This window comes from Perissodus microlepis, chromosome 7, assembly GCF_051167445.1.
Source record: "Perissodus microlepis isolate ML-2025 ecotype Zambia chromosome 7, ASM5116744v1, whole genome shotgun sequence".
NCBI lineage: Eukaryota > Metazoa > Chordata > Actinopteri > Cichliformes > Cichlidae > Perissodus > Perissodus microlepis.
Genome location: NC_140467.1, coordinates 60,684,527 through 60,702,346, shown reverse-complemented (window position 1 = coordinate 60,702,346; position 17,820 = coordinate 60,684,527). Strand labels below are relative to the sequence as shown.

Here is a 17,820-nt window from a genome sequence, read left to right as displayed (position 1 = left end):
TTTGATACGTCACAGATATCATTAATATATAAATTAAAAAGTTTAGGTCCCAAAATAGAACCTTGAGGAACGCCACATACAATCTTCAATCTTTCAGAGGTGTTACCGAGATAATGTACATATTGCGACCTATTTTCTAAATAACTCCTTAACCAATTCAATGCCACTCCTCTCACACCATAATTATACAATTTAGAAATCAAAATAGAATGCTGTAACGTATCAAAAGCTTTTTTTAAATCAACAAATACCCCAACTGTATATTTATTATTATTTGTCTCAGATGAAATATCGTCAATGAAAGTCAACAATGCTAATGCCGTTGATCTATTTTTACGAAATCCAAATTGATTTTCATTTATTAGTTGATATTTTTCAATAAAACTATCAAGTCTTTGCGCAAAAAGTTTTTCGAGCACTTTTGAAAACAAAGAGACACTGGCCTATAATTGTTAAAACTATGCTTATCTCCTGATTTATATAAGGGTATCACTTTTGCTACTTTCATTCGATCAGGAAATACTCTTGATTGTAACGAAAGATTAAAAATATAGCAAAGAGGAATACTTATACAATCTAAAGTCTTTTTAATTACAACCATGTCTATACCATCACAGTCAGTAGATTTTTTTATTTTTACAATTGCTACCATTTCTTTTATGGTAGTATCAGCCAAGAATATAGAATGCAATCGCAACACGCCTATTACCTGTAATATACACCTGTAAATGTATTCTGTTGGTTTACTCGTTCCAAACGACGTTTCTTACCTTTGATCAATGAACGAGGATCGTTTAGATGTGTTGCGAGCGGTGCGTTACTTGTTTTGTCTCCCGAAATTTAAAAGTGGAGATTTTTAAAAATTGCCGCATCTCAAACTCGCAACAGCGCCGGAAAAATATATTACATCCGTAGTGGTTTAGCACTACCATAGAGAATGAATGGGAAACTGTTTAGGGCTGTTTAGCTAAACAACCCCAAGCTCCCGCCGCGGGAGGCCCGGGTTCGATTTCTGGCCAATGCAACACCTGTTTTTCCTCCCTCTTTTTACCACACACACACACACACACACACACACACACACACACACAGTTAAGCCTGTAATTATCCATACCCCTGGCAAATTCTGTCTTAAAGTTACTTTTATTCAACCCGCAAATTTATTTTTTGTTTTGACCGGAAAGGACACAGGCAGACATTCACAAGTAGAACAAAACTGTCTGATATACAATATCAATTTTCCTCCATCTTCTCTCACTGCTGTTTAGTTTTCTCTCTTCATTTATGTTAGAAGTGATAGCAGAGCTGTACGTTTAAATTTTTTCAGAAATCTCTCAGTCAGAACATGCTATATCATGTTAGGTGGAAACTAGCAAGCTAACTTCCTGCCAACTTCTAACTCAGTTGAATTTAATAAATTCTGTTTTCATGGATGCCTGGATGTTAAACTTAATTGTTACACCTGATAAAGCAGCAACACTGATCATTTTATTAAAGATGAAAGAATTTCGACAGTTTTTAACTCTCAGTGATGCTGCAGTGTTTGTTTGACTTTGGGACCTGAAGCAGATGGACTTTTGGACCCAGATTACTCTGCGAGGCCCCTGACTACGGTAGCCGTAATGCCTTCATAGCTTACCAAAATTGTACTAAAACATTTGACAGATTTCTGCGCGCCGTGTACCACATAAAAATCGGTTCGAGGTCAGTAAGCACAACCAGAATTCATACATAAGGCACACTGTCGATTTTTGAGAAAATTAAAGGATTTTAAGTTTGCCTTATAGTGTGTAAAATACGTTATACAGGGAAAAAAAAAAAAAAAAAAAAAAAAAAAAAAAAAAAAAAAAAAAAAATCGCCCAGCCCTTGTCCATTGCTTCGCAAATGATATTGCAACACATCTGTTATCTTTAAAAATACACCTGAACATTTATTCTGTTGGTTTACTGTTATTTCAAACAACGTTTCTTACCTTTGAACAATGACCAAGGATCCGATGGTGCTCCTCGGGCTCGATCTCCTCCATGCCTGTTTCATGCCCTGGGGGACGGGGCTAATGCTCCCTACACCCCCTAACAGATCGTTACATGGAGAAACCTTTTGAATACAAGTGCGCTCATCCATACAGATGCGCACACGGGTGTTCACAGACAAACTACACCTTTCTTGGCTGCTACCTCAAAGCACATTGTGCGCTGTCAATCTTGCGTGCTGCACAATAACATTCAATATTTAGTATTTACTGTTATTTACACTTAGCTAGATTATTGCGATGGTGTGGTGTTTATTATGTTCCTCTCTTTTTTTGCTTGTTTTCTCTTCCCCCCTTCTCTCAACAGGTGATCCAGGTGAGTTTTTTTCTTCCTTTCTTTTAAGTCCCCTTTCTCACCGTCCCTCTTCCCCTCTGTTTTTCTTTCCATCCCTCTCTTTTGTTCTCCCTTTCCTATCCCTCAGTCATGTCTGTCCCATCTGTAACAACTGAAAATAAAATAAATAGTAACAACAACAACAACAACAGGTCAATCAAATGGACCAATATGGCAAAGCCGTGATGATCCACTTGGTAAAGTAAATCTGTTGGGCATCCTTCATCGCCTTCAGACAATAATTCTGATGGCTAAAGAGCCAAACGGGACAGGCAAAAAAAAAAAAAAATAATAATAATAAAAAAAAAAATAATAGAATAAAAAGAACATGAACAAGGATTGCTGAGATCTGTTGCAAGCGGTGCATAATTTGTTTTGTCTCCTGAAATTTAAAAGGAATTTAAAAGAAAAAAAAAAAAAAAAAAGCCGTATCTCAAACTCGCAAGAGCACCAGAAGACCATAATGGCCAAAAATATATTACATCTGTAGTGGTTTAGCACTACCATAGAAAACTGTTTGGGACTGTTTAGTTAAGCAATCCCAACCTCCCATGCAGGAGGCCTGATTTTGATTCCCAGCCAGTGCAAGAGTGTTTACACCAGTATAAAACACCTGTGTTTTTAGTGGATGGCCGATGCTAGCACCATTGACCAACAATGGGCCTTCAGGTCGGTGTCATAATCATTAATATGCAAATTATCGTGATCATTGATCAATGGCCATGAGTACTACTCACCAAGAGTTGAACAATGGCTCCAGTCACAGCATTGTAAGATGGTGAACAATGTACTCTTAGATTCAGACCCTTAAAAATATTCAGCAGTAGATCAAAAACACAAGAAAACCCTGAATCAACATGCTCTGCTTTAACTTTACCTGATGCTGCTGAAGTCGAGTTTTTATTAGACACAGAAATTCGGTTGTCATGGTTTGCTGTATGGGAGGCAGGATAAAGGAACGAAATGCAGAACTCGGAGACACTAGGGTGAACTAAAAGAGGCAGCTTTATTGCGCTGTAGCAGAAAACGCCATAAAATAAACTTGCAACAAACTAACGTGAAAACTGGAAACTAAAACTAAACACTGGGAAGCTACAAAACTGGAAACGACAGACTAGGAACAAAGATAACAGTGAGCACTTGGGGACGGGAAAAAACAAAACAAAAAAAACCCAAAAAAAAAAACAAAAAAAAAAACAAAACACAGATGTGGACCCTGAGACAGAGGCATGAACTGTGGGACAGGAAAAATAAGTGGAGTAGCCATAATACGGACACAGGGAAGGCACATTGTTGTTCTAGCTTCTAGTTTCAAAAGAACTAAAACCATTAATAACAATACTCAAGAAATATAAATTAAACACAAAACACTGGGTCACACCCAGGAACATGATATTGGCATAAAAAGTTTACATTTCTTCGGCATTGAACAGCAGAAATTAGGATCTCTTGTCGGAGGTGATTTCTTTCTGTTCTTGAAGTACATAGAGAGAGAAAGAGCTGTGCACGAAGTGCGATTTTATCGTGGTGGAAGCAAAACAGCAAAAGTAAGAGTGAATTAATGACGATATTTATCAAATGTGAAGCTTAGTTTGGATCTTCTTTTGCTGCTGGTTCAGTGAATTTCGGTTGGAGAGAGATAAAACCTGCAGCTCAGAATCTGTGAGATGTCAGCTTTCAGCCTCCAGTGTGTCTGCGTACGTGCCGTCGGGTGAGAACGCAAACATCTTATAGATTCTGATGCATCGGGTCCGCACTCTGCTTTTACGTCTTTGTGTGGAATCCATTTACCTGCTCTCGTTTGCAGTTTTACCTGTTTAGTGGTTGTTGAAATAGTTTTGTGAGCTTTAACCAGAGATTCTGCATTTTTGGCAAAACACTCATGTAAAAATCGATCCAGGATTTAATGAATCAATATCGCTCTATTAAAATTAAGAGATTTAAAATCAGAAAATCAATTATTTAAACCCACCCCTATGAAACAGGTTGTACAGTCAGACAGAAACATGACTGCTTGACTTTTAATATAAATTAAACAGAAAGGCTATAAAGACAAACTGTGAGACCCCTCTAGAGAAAACATGGTTGAAATAATATATAAGATTTAAAGCCAGCACTCACAACTTGTTTAAATCAACTTTTTCAAAACACTGTATGCTTACCATCAGGTAAGCATACACTGTAATACAAACATGTAGGTGAACTTTTTGCTGTGCTCCATTTAGGATCCCAGACTGTATCCCTGGTGAAAATCTATCATGGGATGCCTGGAAAACGACTCCTGCTATTGTTGCTAGGGCCTTAAACCCACTACAGTAGCAACATTATTGTGAAACTTGACCTGTTGCACTGCCTGAGGCGATTTGTGGGAGTTCACCTCTGAGCATCATCCATTGATCAGCACTTTCTGCCAGCTTTTCTGCTAATCGCACTAAGCAACACATACGAGAGCACTGCGGGAGCAAAATATCACAACCCACAGAGCTGCTGAACAGAGTGGGAAAGAGTCCTGAACCATTTTCACCTGGCCACAGGCCCCAACAACGTCCCAATCTTCAAGCCATCCATGCTGAAGGCTTGGCGCATACAGAGAGTGCATATTCCTTGTGGTTGCTTGAGTGACCCTGAACTTTCCGAGGGTGTAATGTTTTGGTATGGTGGGACTCTTTAGCTAAACTATGTCCCTGGTGAAGGCGCTAAGGACCCCATCTGGATTCCCTTCCGATGCACTTCACAGCCAGAGGGTTACCATTTTCACCAGGCCCAGTGGATTACCGGGACTCATGTATCCACTGAATTATTCCAGGCCCAGGGCATGACAGAGGTGGCACGATGGAACTACCAAAGACTGGTGGACCATAAGCAGCCAGGTGTCATTCTCCCTTCTGTTTTTGATCCAGCTCTAGTGGTGGAGTTGAATGCAGCCTCCAGGAGAGTGACTGGTCAGGAGAAGTACCCTGCACTTCGCCTCTCTGACAGACACTGGAGAGAGATTTGAACTTGAATACAGAGAGCCAGGCTGCCGTCCAGTCCCTTTAAACTGGGACAAACACAAAACCCAGAAGGTGAACTGGGTGCCGTTCAGGCCCCATCCTCTGTACAAAAATCTGTCTCTGCCCAACTTCAGGTTCCAGCAGTGGGACCCTTCTCCAGCTAGCCATGGCATTACATGCACCAGCACCACCTGTGACCCACCCATTTTCTGCTAGTGCACTTTTAAAGCAGGAGTTAACATCAGAAGACATCCAGCAACCTACAGTCACGTGAAAGTTAACATTAGTATTGTCAAACAATTTGGCATAATTACTACTACTACTACTACTACTACTACTAGATATGAGCAACCACTGAACTATTACTATTGTTTCCCAGAAAGCTCTACTTTTGTCGATGTAGTCCTCGCCAAGGAGTGCTCGCACTGGACCCATAAAGACAGGTGGACGGATTTTTGTGCTGGACCACACACACGCTAGACACGACCCATGAAAGAGGCAATAGATGACTTGCTGCAAAAGCACCACGGGAAGAAAGATCTTGTGGATCAAGATTATGCAAACATGGTCCATCGTTCTGCTACAGATCCCAACAGCTTGCTGCACCGCACATCCAAGCTACACATATCCTGTTATGTGAAACACTTGGCTAAGCTTCTAAACACTTCTTTGAACACAAGCCCAGAAAAACTTCCGCAGACCCAGCAACTGTGGTACTCTTTAACAGAAAGGAGTGAGACAACCAGTGTTCCTGTGGTCACCATGGAGCCAGCTTACTTAAACCCACCTCCTCCTGCCCTGTCTACACCTCTGACACAAGACTCAATAGAGAAGATGGAACGCATCTTAGAGAATCAACAGCAGGAGCAACCTGAGGAAGGAAGGCAGAAAGATTTGTCTTGCCTGTGGACAGCCCAAGCCCCAATATGAGACAGATGGATCTTCCATCCACTATTTTTACCAGCGAGGGCCTGTGCCGTATTTCTATTGTTAAAAGAAGATACATCAAAGTTATGCTGCTGAGGGAATCGGTAACCCTAAAATGCCCTTTGAAGAATTTGTTCAGACAGAATTTTTCCAGAGGGAACCGGACGCTACCTCTGCAGATTCAGCCACAGCGACCAAATAGTCCACACCTTCATACGGGCTTCCCTGGAGTGGCAGGAAAACTATATCTGCTGCCCTTTGAAAGTGTACTCTATACAGAGACAAAGGCATGGACAATGAAATGAGCTGGAAGGAGTTTCAGGAGTCTGCTTTCTATGAGGCAGAGAGACTTAGATGGAAGAAAAAAAAAAAAAAAAAAAAAAAAGAAATGAGGAAGAAACAGTTGACACTGTACCTAAGACAGTTTTTTTCTCTAGTTACATTTCTTTTGTTTATATAAATAACAGATTGTAAATGTAAAAATGTAAATTGTTTTCTGCAAAAGTATCACTCTTCTTTATAACCCGTTAGAGTTCACCTACATGTTTATATAACTGTATGCTTACCATCAGGTAATCTGTTTTTAAAAAAAAAAAAAAAAAAAAAAATTGTTAGTGCTGCCCTTAAATCTTATTTCTAAGTCACGTCATGTGATGATAACAATCACACTTTCTCTAGAGGGGTCTCACAGCTTTTATCTTCATAACCTTCTGTTTGATTTATATTATTAGAAACACGACTGCTTGTCTTTTACCTGTGTGACTGTACAGCCTATGTCAGACATGTCCACCAGACAGAAGAATCAATTCAGGACAATGTCTGAAGTCATCTTTAATACATGCAGCGAACAGCTGGAGATGGTCCAGACACTTTGGCTACGTTTGGCTAGTGTGAATGCTCAAAGCGGCCCACATGCGCAAAAGAAGATGCCACACACAACGCGCTCCGTTTAGACCCAGACCAAACAATATTGTTTGACTGATGGCCTTAATATAAAGACTTCGGACTTTACGTTTCCCAATTTTTGCTCCAAGTTATTTTGTTATTTACATAATAATGTAAATAACCTAATAATTATCCTTATTGCTGTTTTAGAGGAGCGGTGCTTCAAAGGATAGTTGCAGATTTCTGTCAGAATCTACAGATTATACAGTATAAATAAAATGTTCACGTTTCTCCAACGTTGTCTTCCCAACAGTTTCACTAACATCTACACTGGATGGCCAGAAAGCGTTCGCAATGTCTTATCGGGTGCTTCTCCGGAGCTGATAATTGGCGTCCGTCTTGTGTCAGTGACGTAAAAGACTGATTTAATGCGACTTGACCGTTCAAACAGCAGTCGCTTTCTAAAACATCGGATATGTATCGGATTCAGTACCACATACGAAAGTGACCCAGATCAGATTTGAAAATATCGGATTTGTGCCGTTCACACTGTCATACCATGATCGGATATGGGTCGCATAGGGTCCAAAAAAAAAAAAAAAAAAAATTGGATTTGATGCGCTTTCGCCTGCAGTGTGAACATAGCTTTTCTCACTTCTGGTAGCCGGCTTTTTCCACTCCTGCATCTCTGTACCTCTCGGCCATTCCCTGGTACATCGGTTCCAAGGACCTTACCGTCTCAAATTGAACCTTGATCCATGAAACAATAAGCCAGTTTTCATTCATAATGTAATAACTGGACATGACAAGTTTCAGAAGACCTGAACTCCTGTGGGGGGGGGGGGTTTTCCCTTCCTCTGTAACTGCCCAATGTTCCCCTGTCCTTGTGCTTCATGCCTCAGAGTCCCAGACACAGTCTGTGGCATGGAGGTATGCCAGGTGAGCTCATACTTGTGGTGCATGAGTTCGTCGATTTGGTTTGCCATGTTTGCTGGAGATTTGTCAGTCCACCTCAGCTCATCCGGAAAGACTTGCAGATGGCCTTTTTGGATGTCAGAAAAGTTTGGTAAACCTTTTGGGCAGTTTCTCCAGCCATCGTGGATTGTCAGCACACCAGTTCTTGTCAGTCATGAGGATAGGATGTAATACTGACCAGTGGTGCCAACAATTACTAATGGCCTGCCCACACCAGCAGAGACCACTTGTAGACGAAAGCAACCATGGAGTCATGGCAAGATGTATTTGTTTCTTAACCTGACAATGATAACACACTGGTTTCCATATAAAGAAGGGGTGGAGCTGGAAGAAATTTGGAGATGGTAGGTCAGCCGCTCAGGTTGTGGAGGGAGACGCCGGAGTGAAGTGGCGTTCCCTTGGAGTTACGCACTGGTTGAGACCCAGGCCACAGTCCAAGATCCTGAAGCTCAGTCTTCATCCACAGCTTCTGGTGTGAAGAGAAAGTCCAGCTGCTGAGGTCATGCTTATAACCAGCCATAGCTGGCTGAACTGAAGGCGCTAAAATTTAAACATAAATATTTGAAAAGCAGTGTTACTCTTACATTGTTTCTCTTAGAATACATTAAAAAAATATAAAATTTAAAAAAGCAGCGTTACAGCAGCATCACTAGTGCTAAAAATCTAGGAACTTTTCACGTGGTGTACACGCTCACCTTCTGTCCGCAAAGTGCTCATTTTTGAAAACAGCAGTGAAGATGTGCAAGCAGCATCTGTACTGGGTCCTGAAAAAAAATGAATGCAGTCTCTCTAATTAATTTGGGCAAATTCTGAGCGAGATGAAAAGATGAGAAAATGTAAAAGTGATTTTGAATAATTAATGATCTATGTATTAAGCAAATGTTTAAGTGAACATCAACCATAAATGAAAATGGAGAGAGACCGGGATTTGACTCAGGCCTGATTGAGCATGCATCAAGACAGGTTCATTCATCATTTACCATGCCATTTTACCACAGCTGATTAAATCTAACCGCCTTTACCCAAGCGATAGAAGCTTCCTTAAACAAATCAAGTAAATGAAATCACAGTGGACACTTCTGTTACCTTTAAGATACACCTGAAAAATTAATCTGTTGGTTTACTCTCATTACAAACAAAGTTTCTTACTTTTGATGAATGAACAAGGATTGCTGAGATCTGTTTCAGGTGGTACATAAGTTGTCTTGTTTCCTGAAATTTAAAAGTGTAAATTTTTAAAAAGTGCCACATCTTAAACTCACAACAGCACAAGAAGGATCATGATGGTTAAAAATATGACACCTGAAGTTTAGCACTACCATAGAGAATGAAAAGGAAACTGTTTAGGCCTGTTGAGCTAAACAATCCCAAGCTCCCACGCGGGAGGCCTGGGTTTTATTCCCAGCCACTGCAAAAGTTCCTAGAGCGCAATAAGCAACCAATACTTTTTTAACTTCAACCCAGTAACTCCTAGTACGCTGGGACTCATCTTAATAGTTGTGCATCATAACAGTTTCCTGATTCTTTTCAAAAGATTCACTTTTTATATTTCTTTATCTTTCTGAGAAATCCTTTCATGTCCTTATTGATACAGCCCATATCAAAGTACATTTGGTGTGAATTAAAAACCGTAGACTAAAGCAACGTCTACAAATTCATTGTTCTCTCTCACTGACAGTCCAAAATACAAAAGACTAAACGTGTTAAATGTCATGTTGTAAAAGATAATTGCAGTGCTGTAAAGATAATACTCTAACAAAATGTTTTATCTTATAACCATAATCAGTCAGTCAAGTTTAATGATACCAAACTTTACCATGAGGGATGTGAAGTCAGTAACTTGGAAATTCTATTGTGACAACAAACGTTAGATCTGTTTAGTTAATTTGTTTTATTTAGTAGACTTTTGGTTATTGTACTTTCTCTCTAGCTTCTCTTCAGTTTTTCGGTTCACCTGTGTCCAGTCAGCTAATCATTTACTTGAGTTAATGAACACCTTCAAAAGCTTAGAGCTTCCAGATTCTCTGAGTAGTTGAACATACCAGTATAAATCCTAGGGACACCTCAGTTTTGTTCTGTACCCAACTGAAGTAGGATCCAAGGAAGAAATGGAGTGTGACGTTTGCCATTTAAGATTCATCAGGCATTGGTACAGTAGTGAGCACTTTTTGAAAGGTGTTCATTGTCTTGTGAATGACTGTGTTGTTAGCCAATTTCAGTTTCACATTCAGATCCACCCTTGCTCTTCACATACAGTTCCCAACACTGAGAAAACCCTAAACAACAATGGTCTACTGGACTGTGGGCCGTCCTCTGTTTTCTGTGCAAAAGTTGCTGCAGCAAGCATTGGTGGTTCAGTGGTAGAATTCTCGCCTGCCACGCGGGAGGCCTGGGTTCGATTCCCGGCCAATGCAGCGCTTACTTTTCTTCCCTCTATCTGTATTTTTTTCAAGTCTGAATCTATAAAATGCACACCTTTAAAACTGCTTCTCTCTTAGTCAGAAATCAAACATTGACAGATGTTGTGCTGCCTAGGTGTTAAAATGAAGTGTAAACCTATTGTGACATTACCCTAAAAGGTCCAGGGGATGACGGGGAAGTAACAAAAGGAGTCCAAATTGAAAAAAAGGAGACAGGGAGGCAAATGGTTAAATTAAACTGAAAGAGAGGCAAGACGCTATCACCTTTTAGAGAAGGAAAACAACAAAACCCAGATGTTGGTCAATAAACTGAACAGTGAGTCAAAAAAAAAAAAAAAAAAAAAAAAAAAAAAGGGTTAGTCACCAAAACAGTCCTCTCCACAGAGCAGGGGAAACCAGTCACCATACGCACAGCTCACTAGCTACAAAAACCAACGAGGCTCTCTGGCACCTGCTGCATATGCAAAACCACCAGCATTTTGCAGGACCCCACGCAACCCTAACATACAATCTTCAACCTTCCGGCAAGAGGTACCGGAGCAGTTGGGCCCTCACTGCCAGACAGTAAAACGGTTTCTTCCCCCAAGCCGTCAGACTCCTAAACAGATCAGTGACTCGACTGACACACACACACACACATGTCAAGTCACTTTTATCACAACCCACTGTCGTTGTTGCACTTTTCTATTGCACTGTCTTGTGTCGGCATTATTCTGTTCTGTCTGGTGTTGTGCTGTTTTGTTTTTTGCATACTTACACTTTATGTAGTCAATTGTTGATAGCCTGTTATATGTAGCACCATGGTCTTGGAGGACCGATGTCTCATTTCACTGTGTACTGCACGACTGCTCATGGTTAAAATGACAATAAAGCCACTTAACTTGGCACTAGAGCTTGCCTTAAGTACACTTAATTGCTAATTAGAGTCAGCTTAGGTGGCACCTAAGGCAGGAGAGATGGCAGGACACACCCACACAAGGTCAGTTGGACAGGAGGGTTATGGCCCCTGCAAGGGCCATAACACTATGGCTGTATCCCAATTCAGGGTCTGCAGCCTTAAAGTATGCAGCCTTAACGGTCCACAAGGGCCGCGTACTCAAAGACCGCTAAGGCCGGAAGTGCGAGGCTTGTGAAATGGGACGGTCTAGCCTCCGTCGCGCTGCCCAGGTTGCCTAGCAACCATGATACTAACAGCTGGAAACGTTTCATACAGCTTTGTTTGACAGAAATGAAGGAGAAAATATTTTGTTCATTTGTTTATTTGTTTCTACATGAGCTTTGATCATTCTCTGTAAGATTAAGGTCAGCTATTGAACGGCGTATATTTTAAAGTAAAGGCTTTAAAACCAAGTTAGTACAAACGTCACTAATGTCACATAACTTTGCCGACATGTGGCCAACAGTAATGTTTTAATGTTCTTCGTTATTAAACATTTGCACATAAATAAGTGACATAATATTCAGTACTTACTTAAAGTTTACTCTTCGGGCGCCCCTCATCCGCCGTTTTTTTTTCGGCAAAATTATCCACACCCACCGCCGCGCTATGCATTCTGGGATATGTTGGGCCACGAAGTCTACACCGCCACATCCTTAAAATTCAGGGAAATGAAGGACGCATTTCAGGGCCGCATTTCGAGCAGCCTTTGAATTGGGACAGCCTTCGTCGCGTCGCTGTGACGTAATCGGCCTTAAAATGCGGCCTTTAAGGCTGCAGACCCTGAATTGGGATACAGCCTATATTCTTATGTGAATAACTGGCCAGAGGGGCCACTGTCTGTCTTCTGTGCAAAAGTTCCTGCAGTTATTCCCCATTGAAGTAGGATCCAAGTAATCGTTGGTTTTAACTTACATCGAGAAACTCCAAGTAGGCTGGGTACACTGAGCTGTGGTTTGTCGCACAAATAATATGACCCATTGGGAAAACCCTAATGTACAGGCAGTGAACCAGGTGGAAACAATTATACACACCGCTGCCTGTCGTCTCTTACCTAGGGTAACTCTGGAGAGAAATAGGCTGTATCCCAATTCAGGGTCTGCAGCCTTAAAGTACGCATTTCAAGGCCGATTACGTCACAGCGGCGCGCCAAAGGCTGTCCTAATTCAAAGGCTGCTCGAAATGCGGCCCTGAAATGCGTCCTTCATTTCCCTGAATTTTAAGGCTGTGGCAGTGTAGACTTCGTGGCCCAACATATCCCAGAATGCATAGCACGGCGATGGGTGTGGATAAATTTGCAGAAAAAAACGGCGGATGAGGGGCGGCCGAAGAGTACACTTTAAGTACTGAATATTATGTCACTTATTTATGTGCAAATGTTTAATAACGAAGAACATTAAACATTACTGTTGGACACATGTCGGCAAAGTTATGTGACATTAGTGACGTTTGTACTAACTTGGTTTTTAAAGCCTTTACTTTAAAATATACGCCGTTCAATAGCTGAGCTTAATCTTACAGAGAATGATCAAAGCTCATGTAGAAACAAACAAACAAATGAACAAAAGATTTTTTCCTTCATTTCTGTCAAACAAAGCTGTATGACACGTTTCCAGTGGTTAGTATCATGGTTGCTAGGCAACCTGGGCAGCGCAACGGAGGCTTTTTTTTTTTTTTTTAACTTTATTGACAAACAACAGTATCAGCGCAACGGAGGCTAGACCGTCCCATTACACAAGCCTCGCACTTCCGGCCTTAGTGGTCTTTGAGTACGCGGCCCTTGAGGATCGTTGAGGCTGCGTACTTTAAGGCTGCAGACCCTGAATTGGGATACAGCCATAAAGTCCAGCTACTCTCCACGAAATTAGTTCTAGAGCCCAAGCTGTGTGTGATATTCAGTAACTTGGAAATTGTATTGTGACGACAAACACTGAATCTGTTTAGTTAATTGATTTTGTGTAGTAGACTTTGGTTATTGTGCTTTCTGTCGAGCTTCCCTTAAGTTTTTTGGTTCACCTGTGTCCAATCAGTGACTCATTTACCTCAGTTAATGTACACCTTGAAAAGCGTTGTTGTCAGCTGATTTCCGTTTCACAGTCAGATCCACCCTTACTCTTCACACACAGGGTTGACAATAATGCTAAATGTGCTACTGGCCAGTGGGGCAGTCCCCTGTTTTCTGTGCAAAAGTTGTAGCAGCAAGCATTGGTGGTTCAGTGGTAGAATTCTCGCCTGCCACGTGGGAGGCCCGGGTTCAATTCCCGGCCAATGCAGTGCTTATTTTTCCTCTATATATGTGTAAATCTGTTATAGAATGCACAACTCTAAAACTGCTTCTCTGTTAGCCAAAAAACAAACATTGACAGATGTTGTGTCCCTAGTGTTAAAATGAAGTGATTCAAGAAAGAAGACCTTAATCTATATACTTACATGTGCAACTGGCCAGAAGGGCCACTGTCTATTTTCCCTGCAGAAGTTCCTACAGTAAGCAAATAACGGTGAGCGATAGAACAAATATACTTGATGTGGAAGTTTTTCCATGTACGATGGCAAAAATGGCTTTATTGTAACCATGGGGTATAACAGGACCCACTGAAAACCTTAAAGTACAGGCAGTCACCTGGGTAGATGCAATTATACCCACCACTGCCCAGCGTCTCTTACCTAGGGTAACTCTGGAGAGAAATAGAGTCCAGCCCCTCTCCAGGAAACTAGATTTAGAGCCTGAGCTGTGCATTAGGGTGAACCCAACTATATTTAGTCAGTGTCTCCCAACCACACGCACCAGCTCAGGCGGCTTCCCCACCAGAGAAGTGACAGGACTTTTGTCTTAGGCCGCCATCCAATTCACAAAGCACCAAACTCCTGCCTGCACCTCCTGTGTGTGGCAGCCCCACAGGACCCTGTACCGAGGCCTGCCTTCAGGTCAGGATCCTGAACAGAGCAGGGGTCCCGTGATTTTTTTTTTTTTAAGGGTTATCTGAGCAGGTCTTTGTCTAGCCCCTAACATCACTAAAATGTCAGCTGTTCCCCAGTTCTAGTTTCACAGTCAGAGTCACCCTTAGTCTCATAATCCTGAAATACAGAGAATGCTTGAACAATGTGAAATACACGCGTGTCAGCCGGTTCACCCACTGTCTTCCGTGCAAAAGTTGCTGCAGCAAGCATTGGTGGTTCAGTGGTAGGATTCTCGCCTGCCACGCGGGATGCCCGGGTTCGATTCCCGGCCAATGCAACTCTAGTTTTTCTCCTGCTTTGTGTTATATTATATAAAGCATGTAGTACCCAATAATCTGGGGAGGCTAAGTTGTCGAGGCCCCTCTCTCTGAGCTAAGGCCAACACGTCGGTTGTGTCTGATGACGATTTTGACCGCACATCCTGTGTCGCACGACGCAATCTTTGTGGCGTGTCAGTTGGTCATGCAACTTTTGCAACTGTTTAAAAACTTGAGCTTGTGGAAAGAACTTTGCAAAAACCTTGACAAAGTCCTGGCTTCTGGTTTTGTCTCTTTCCCCTCCTTATCAGCACACATGACACAATATTGTCTGAGTAGCGACCCCTTTGGTTTGGTAGAATACTGCAGCGCCTTAGTGGCAGGTATAAATGGCTGCATCTGTGTGATGACGGCATGGCAGTGAGCAAAGCGACCACTGCAGCTAAATGCTGCCTCATCACCAGTGTTGGTCAAGTTACTTGAAAAAAGTAATCAGTAATTAATTACTGATTACTTCCCCCAAAAAGTAATCCCGTTACTTTACTGATTGCTTCTTTTCAAAAGTAATTAATTACTTAGTTACTTAGTTACTTCGTTACTTTTTAAAAACACGATTTACAACCTGAATAGGTGATAAAGAGATAGATCTTTAAGCCCAATTCATTTTTTTTTTGCATAATCCATCATACAAAACGTAACCAAATGGAAAAGTCCCTTTTTAAAACTTGTTTTATTAGTTTTAATCTTTTAACTTTATGCATCAAGCAAAAATTTAATTATATGCAACATTCTCTGACTGGAAGAAATTTCTTTAATATTTAAACCTATTTTCTGCACATTCCAGCACATAAAAAAAAAAAAAAAATATATATATATATATATATATATATATATATATATATATATATATATATATATATATATATAGTGTTTACACTCACTCTTACAAATAGATGCAAGTAAAACACAGCAGAAAATAAATAAAGTCAAAGACTAGCGGTCCTTTTGTTCTATTTTCACCTGTAAAGCAGGAGCAGGGTAGGCGGAGGTTTACCCTGGTGCAGGTGTGCCACAGCGGTCAGTGGAAGAATCCGCGAGTTTCTCTGTGAGTTTCCCATTACCTCGTAGCGCACTCCCGGTGCTTGCTTGGAAGTTTAGGGGTTTTTTTCGCTGTAAAAAGAAGTTTTCTTCCCACGCACAACGGACACTAATGTTTTTGTCACTTTTTATGGAATCAAACTCAAAGTAAGGTCAGTACTTCCACACTTTAAACGCTGCACGCTCATACTCTCTCCCGCACTCGATATATGATCCACTGTTGATCTGCACACAGCTGTTCGTCACAAACATCGCACTCGCTTACATCACTGTCATGAGACATTCTGGCAAAAAAATCACGGTTTTAGTAACGCAGTAACGCAGCGTTCCTACGGGAAAGTAACGGTAATCTAATTACTGTTTTTGCAATAGTAATCCCTTACTTTACTCGTTACTTGAAAAAAGTAATCGGATTACAAGTAACGCGTTACTGCCCATCTCTGCTCATCACATTTGCGAAGGTGCGAGGAGTGAGAGACAGCCCAAACGGCAGCATCAGGTATTCTTAGGCAAATGCAAACCTCAGAAACTGCCTGTGGGGTGGTTGCCACATGGAAGTAAGTATTTGTCAGATTAATAGTTGTAAATCAACCACCTGGAAAACTGCATTAGAAAGCTGTCTGAGTGTTAGCATGCTGAACGTGTACATCCGCAGGTATTTATTCAAAACTCACAGGACGAGAATAGGACGAAGCTCTCCTGCTGTCTTCGGAACAAAGAAAAAATAACTGTCTCTAAAGCGGGGACCACTCGTACTGCTTTTTTTTTTTTTTTTTACAACAGTCTTGATTTCCTCCCTCAGTATCACTGCTACAGCGTTGCTCACAGCCATGTTTACAAATCCACAGAAGTGAAGCGGCGTGACCCGGAACTGCACCCGATGACCTGAAGCTGTTTACTGATTATAGCGCGAGAACATGTAGATTCATTCACCTTTATTGGAGAACAACAACGAAACACCTGATGTGGTAGCCTGAACATCTAACACACTCTTACAGGGAGACACAACCTGAGACAGCAAAAACGTGTGTGGTGAGCTGTGGTTTCTGGCTCAGCTGCTGGGAGCAGTGGGAAGAATGGGTGTGGTTCTTTGGAGAAGTAGAAGAAACAGAATGTGACAGCATTGCATTATTTCTGTGCAGATGCCGTCCTCCAGATGTGGTGGTGTTTCCACGTTGTGTGGAGGAGGTCAGTGCCTTGGCAAAGGTCTGCCACAAGCACCGCCTTCCCATCATCCCTTTTGGCACTGGGACTGGCTTGGAGGGAGGGGTTGGAGCTATGAAGGTGAGATATTTGTGTGGTCATACTTTCTCCCACTTAGAACAGTTAACATCTTTAGTAACAACAATAACCAGCAGGATGTCATCTTGGTGATAACTGTCGTAAGTCTTATTTCCTGTGTTTGTTTGTGTCATCATCCTTCAGGGGGGAGTGTGCTTCAGCTTAAGGAACATGGAACAGGTTCTGGATCTCCACCCAGAGGACTTTGATGTGACGGTGGAGCCTGGTGTGACTCGGAAGGCTCTCAATGCATACCTGCGAGACACAGGCCTCTGGTTTCCTGTTGGTCAGTCAGGATGTTCACAGGGATTCACACAGATGCATTAAGTCAACACTTTTGACATGAGTGTTTAGTTTAGGGGCAGCTGTCGGGGTCTTTGTGACCATCATAGCAGCAATAACCAAGAGAACAGCTGCTAGTTATCTTGGCCTGTCAGTACAAGTTGTACCAAAAGATGAAAGAAAAACTACTGCACAGAATTAGTGATGTTGTATGATGTTGATGCTGATTTGTTAAAAAATATATTGATATTATATAATATAATAATATAATGTGATGATAAAACCCCCAACTATGATGGTAGTGTTAAAAGGAATGATGAAGAATACCTAAATAATACTTCAATGCAGGATGTTTTTAGGGTTTTTTCACATGCACAGGAATCTTTGCTTCTCTGTAAACAAGTACAAGAGAGTAGGTAGCAGCCAGGTACTGCTAATCA

At 41.4% G+C, this 17,820-nt stretch overlaps 1 protein-coding gene, 3 non-coding genes and 1 pseudogene across 4 annotated transcripts in view; all 5 read left to right on the top strand.

Annotated features, from left to right (window-relative positions):
- The window catches only part of ldhd (lactate dehydrogenase D), a 55,170-nt gene that overhangs the window by 30,111 nt on the left and 7,239 nt on the right, over positions 1 to 17,820 (top strand). Inside the window, exons 3-4 of the mRNA XM_084936378.1 lie at positions 16,960 to 17,101; positions 17,243 to 17,384. Coding sequence (XP_084792504.1) covers positions 16,960 to 17,101; positions 17,243 to 17,384 — 284 coding nt within the window. The remainder of the gene's footprint in view (positions 1 to 16,959; positions 17,102 to 17,242; positions 17,385 to 17,820) is intronic.
- On the top strand, positions 4,579 to 5,845 carry LOC146384418 (uncharacterized; annotated as a pseudogene).
- On the top strand, positions 10,491 to 10,561 carry trnag-gcc (transfer RNA glycine (anticodon GCC)). The gene has a single exon. It is a non-coding gene; the product is annotated as a tRNA-Gly (tRNA).
- trnag-gcc (transfer RNA glycine (anticodon GCC)) lies at positions 13,707 to 13,777 on the top strand. Its single transcript has one exon. It is a non-coding gene; the product is annotated as a tRNA-Gly (tRNA).
- On the top strand, positions 14,669 to 14,739 carry trnag-gcc (transfer RNA glycine (anticodon GCC)). Its single transcript has one exon. It is a non-coding gene; the product is annotated as a tRNA-Gly (tRNA).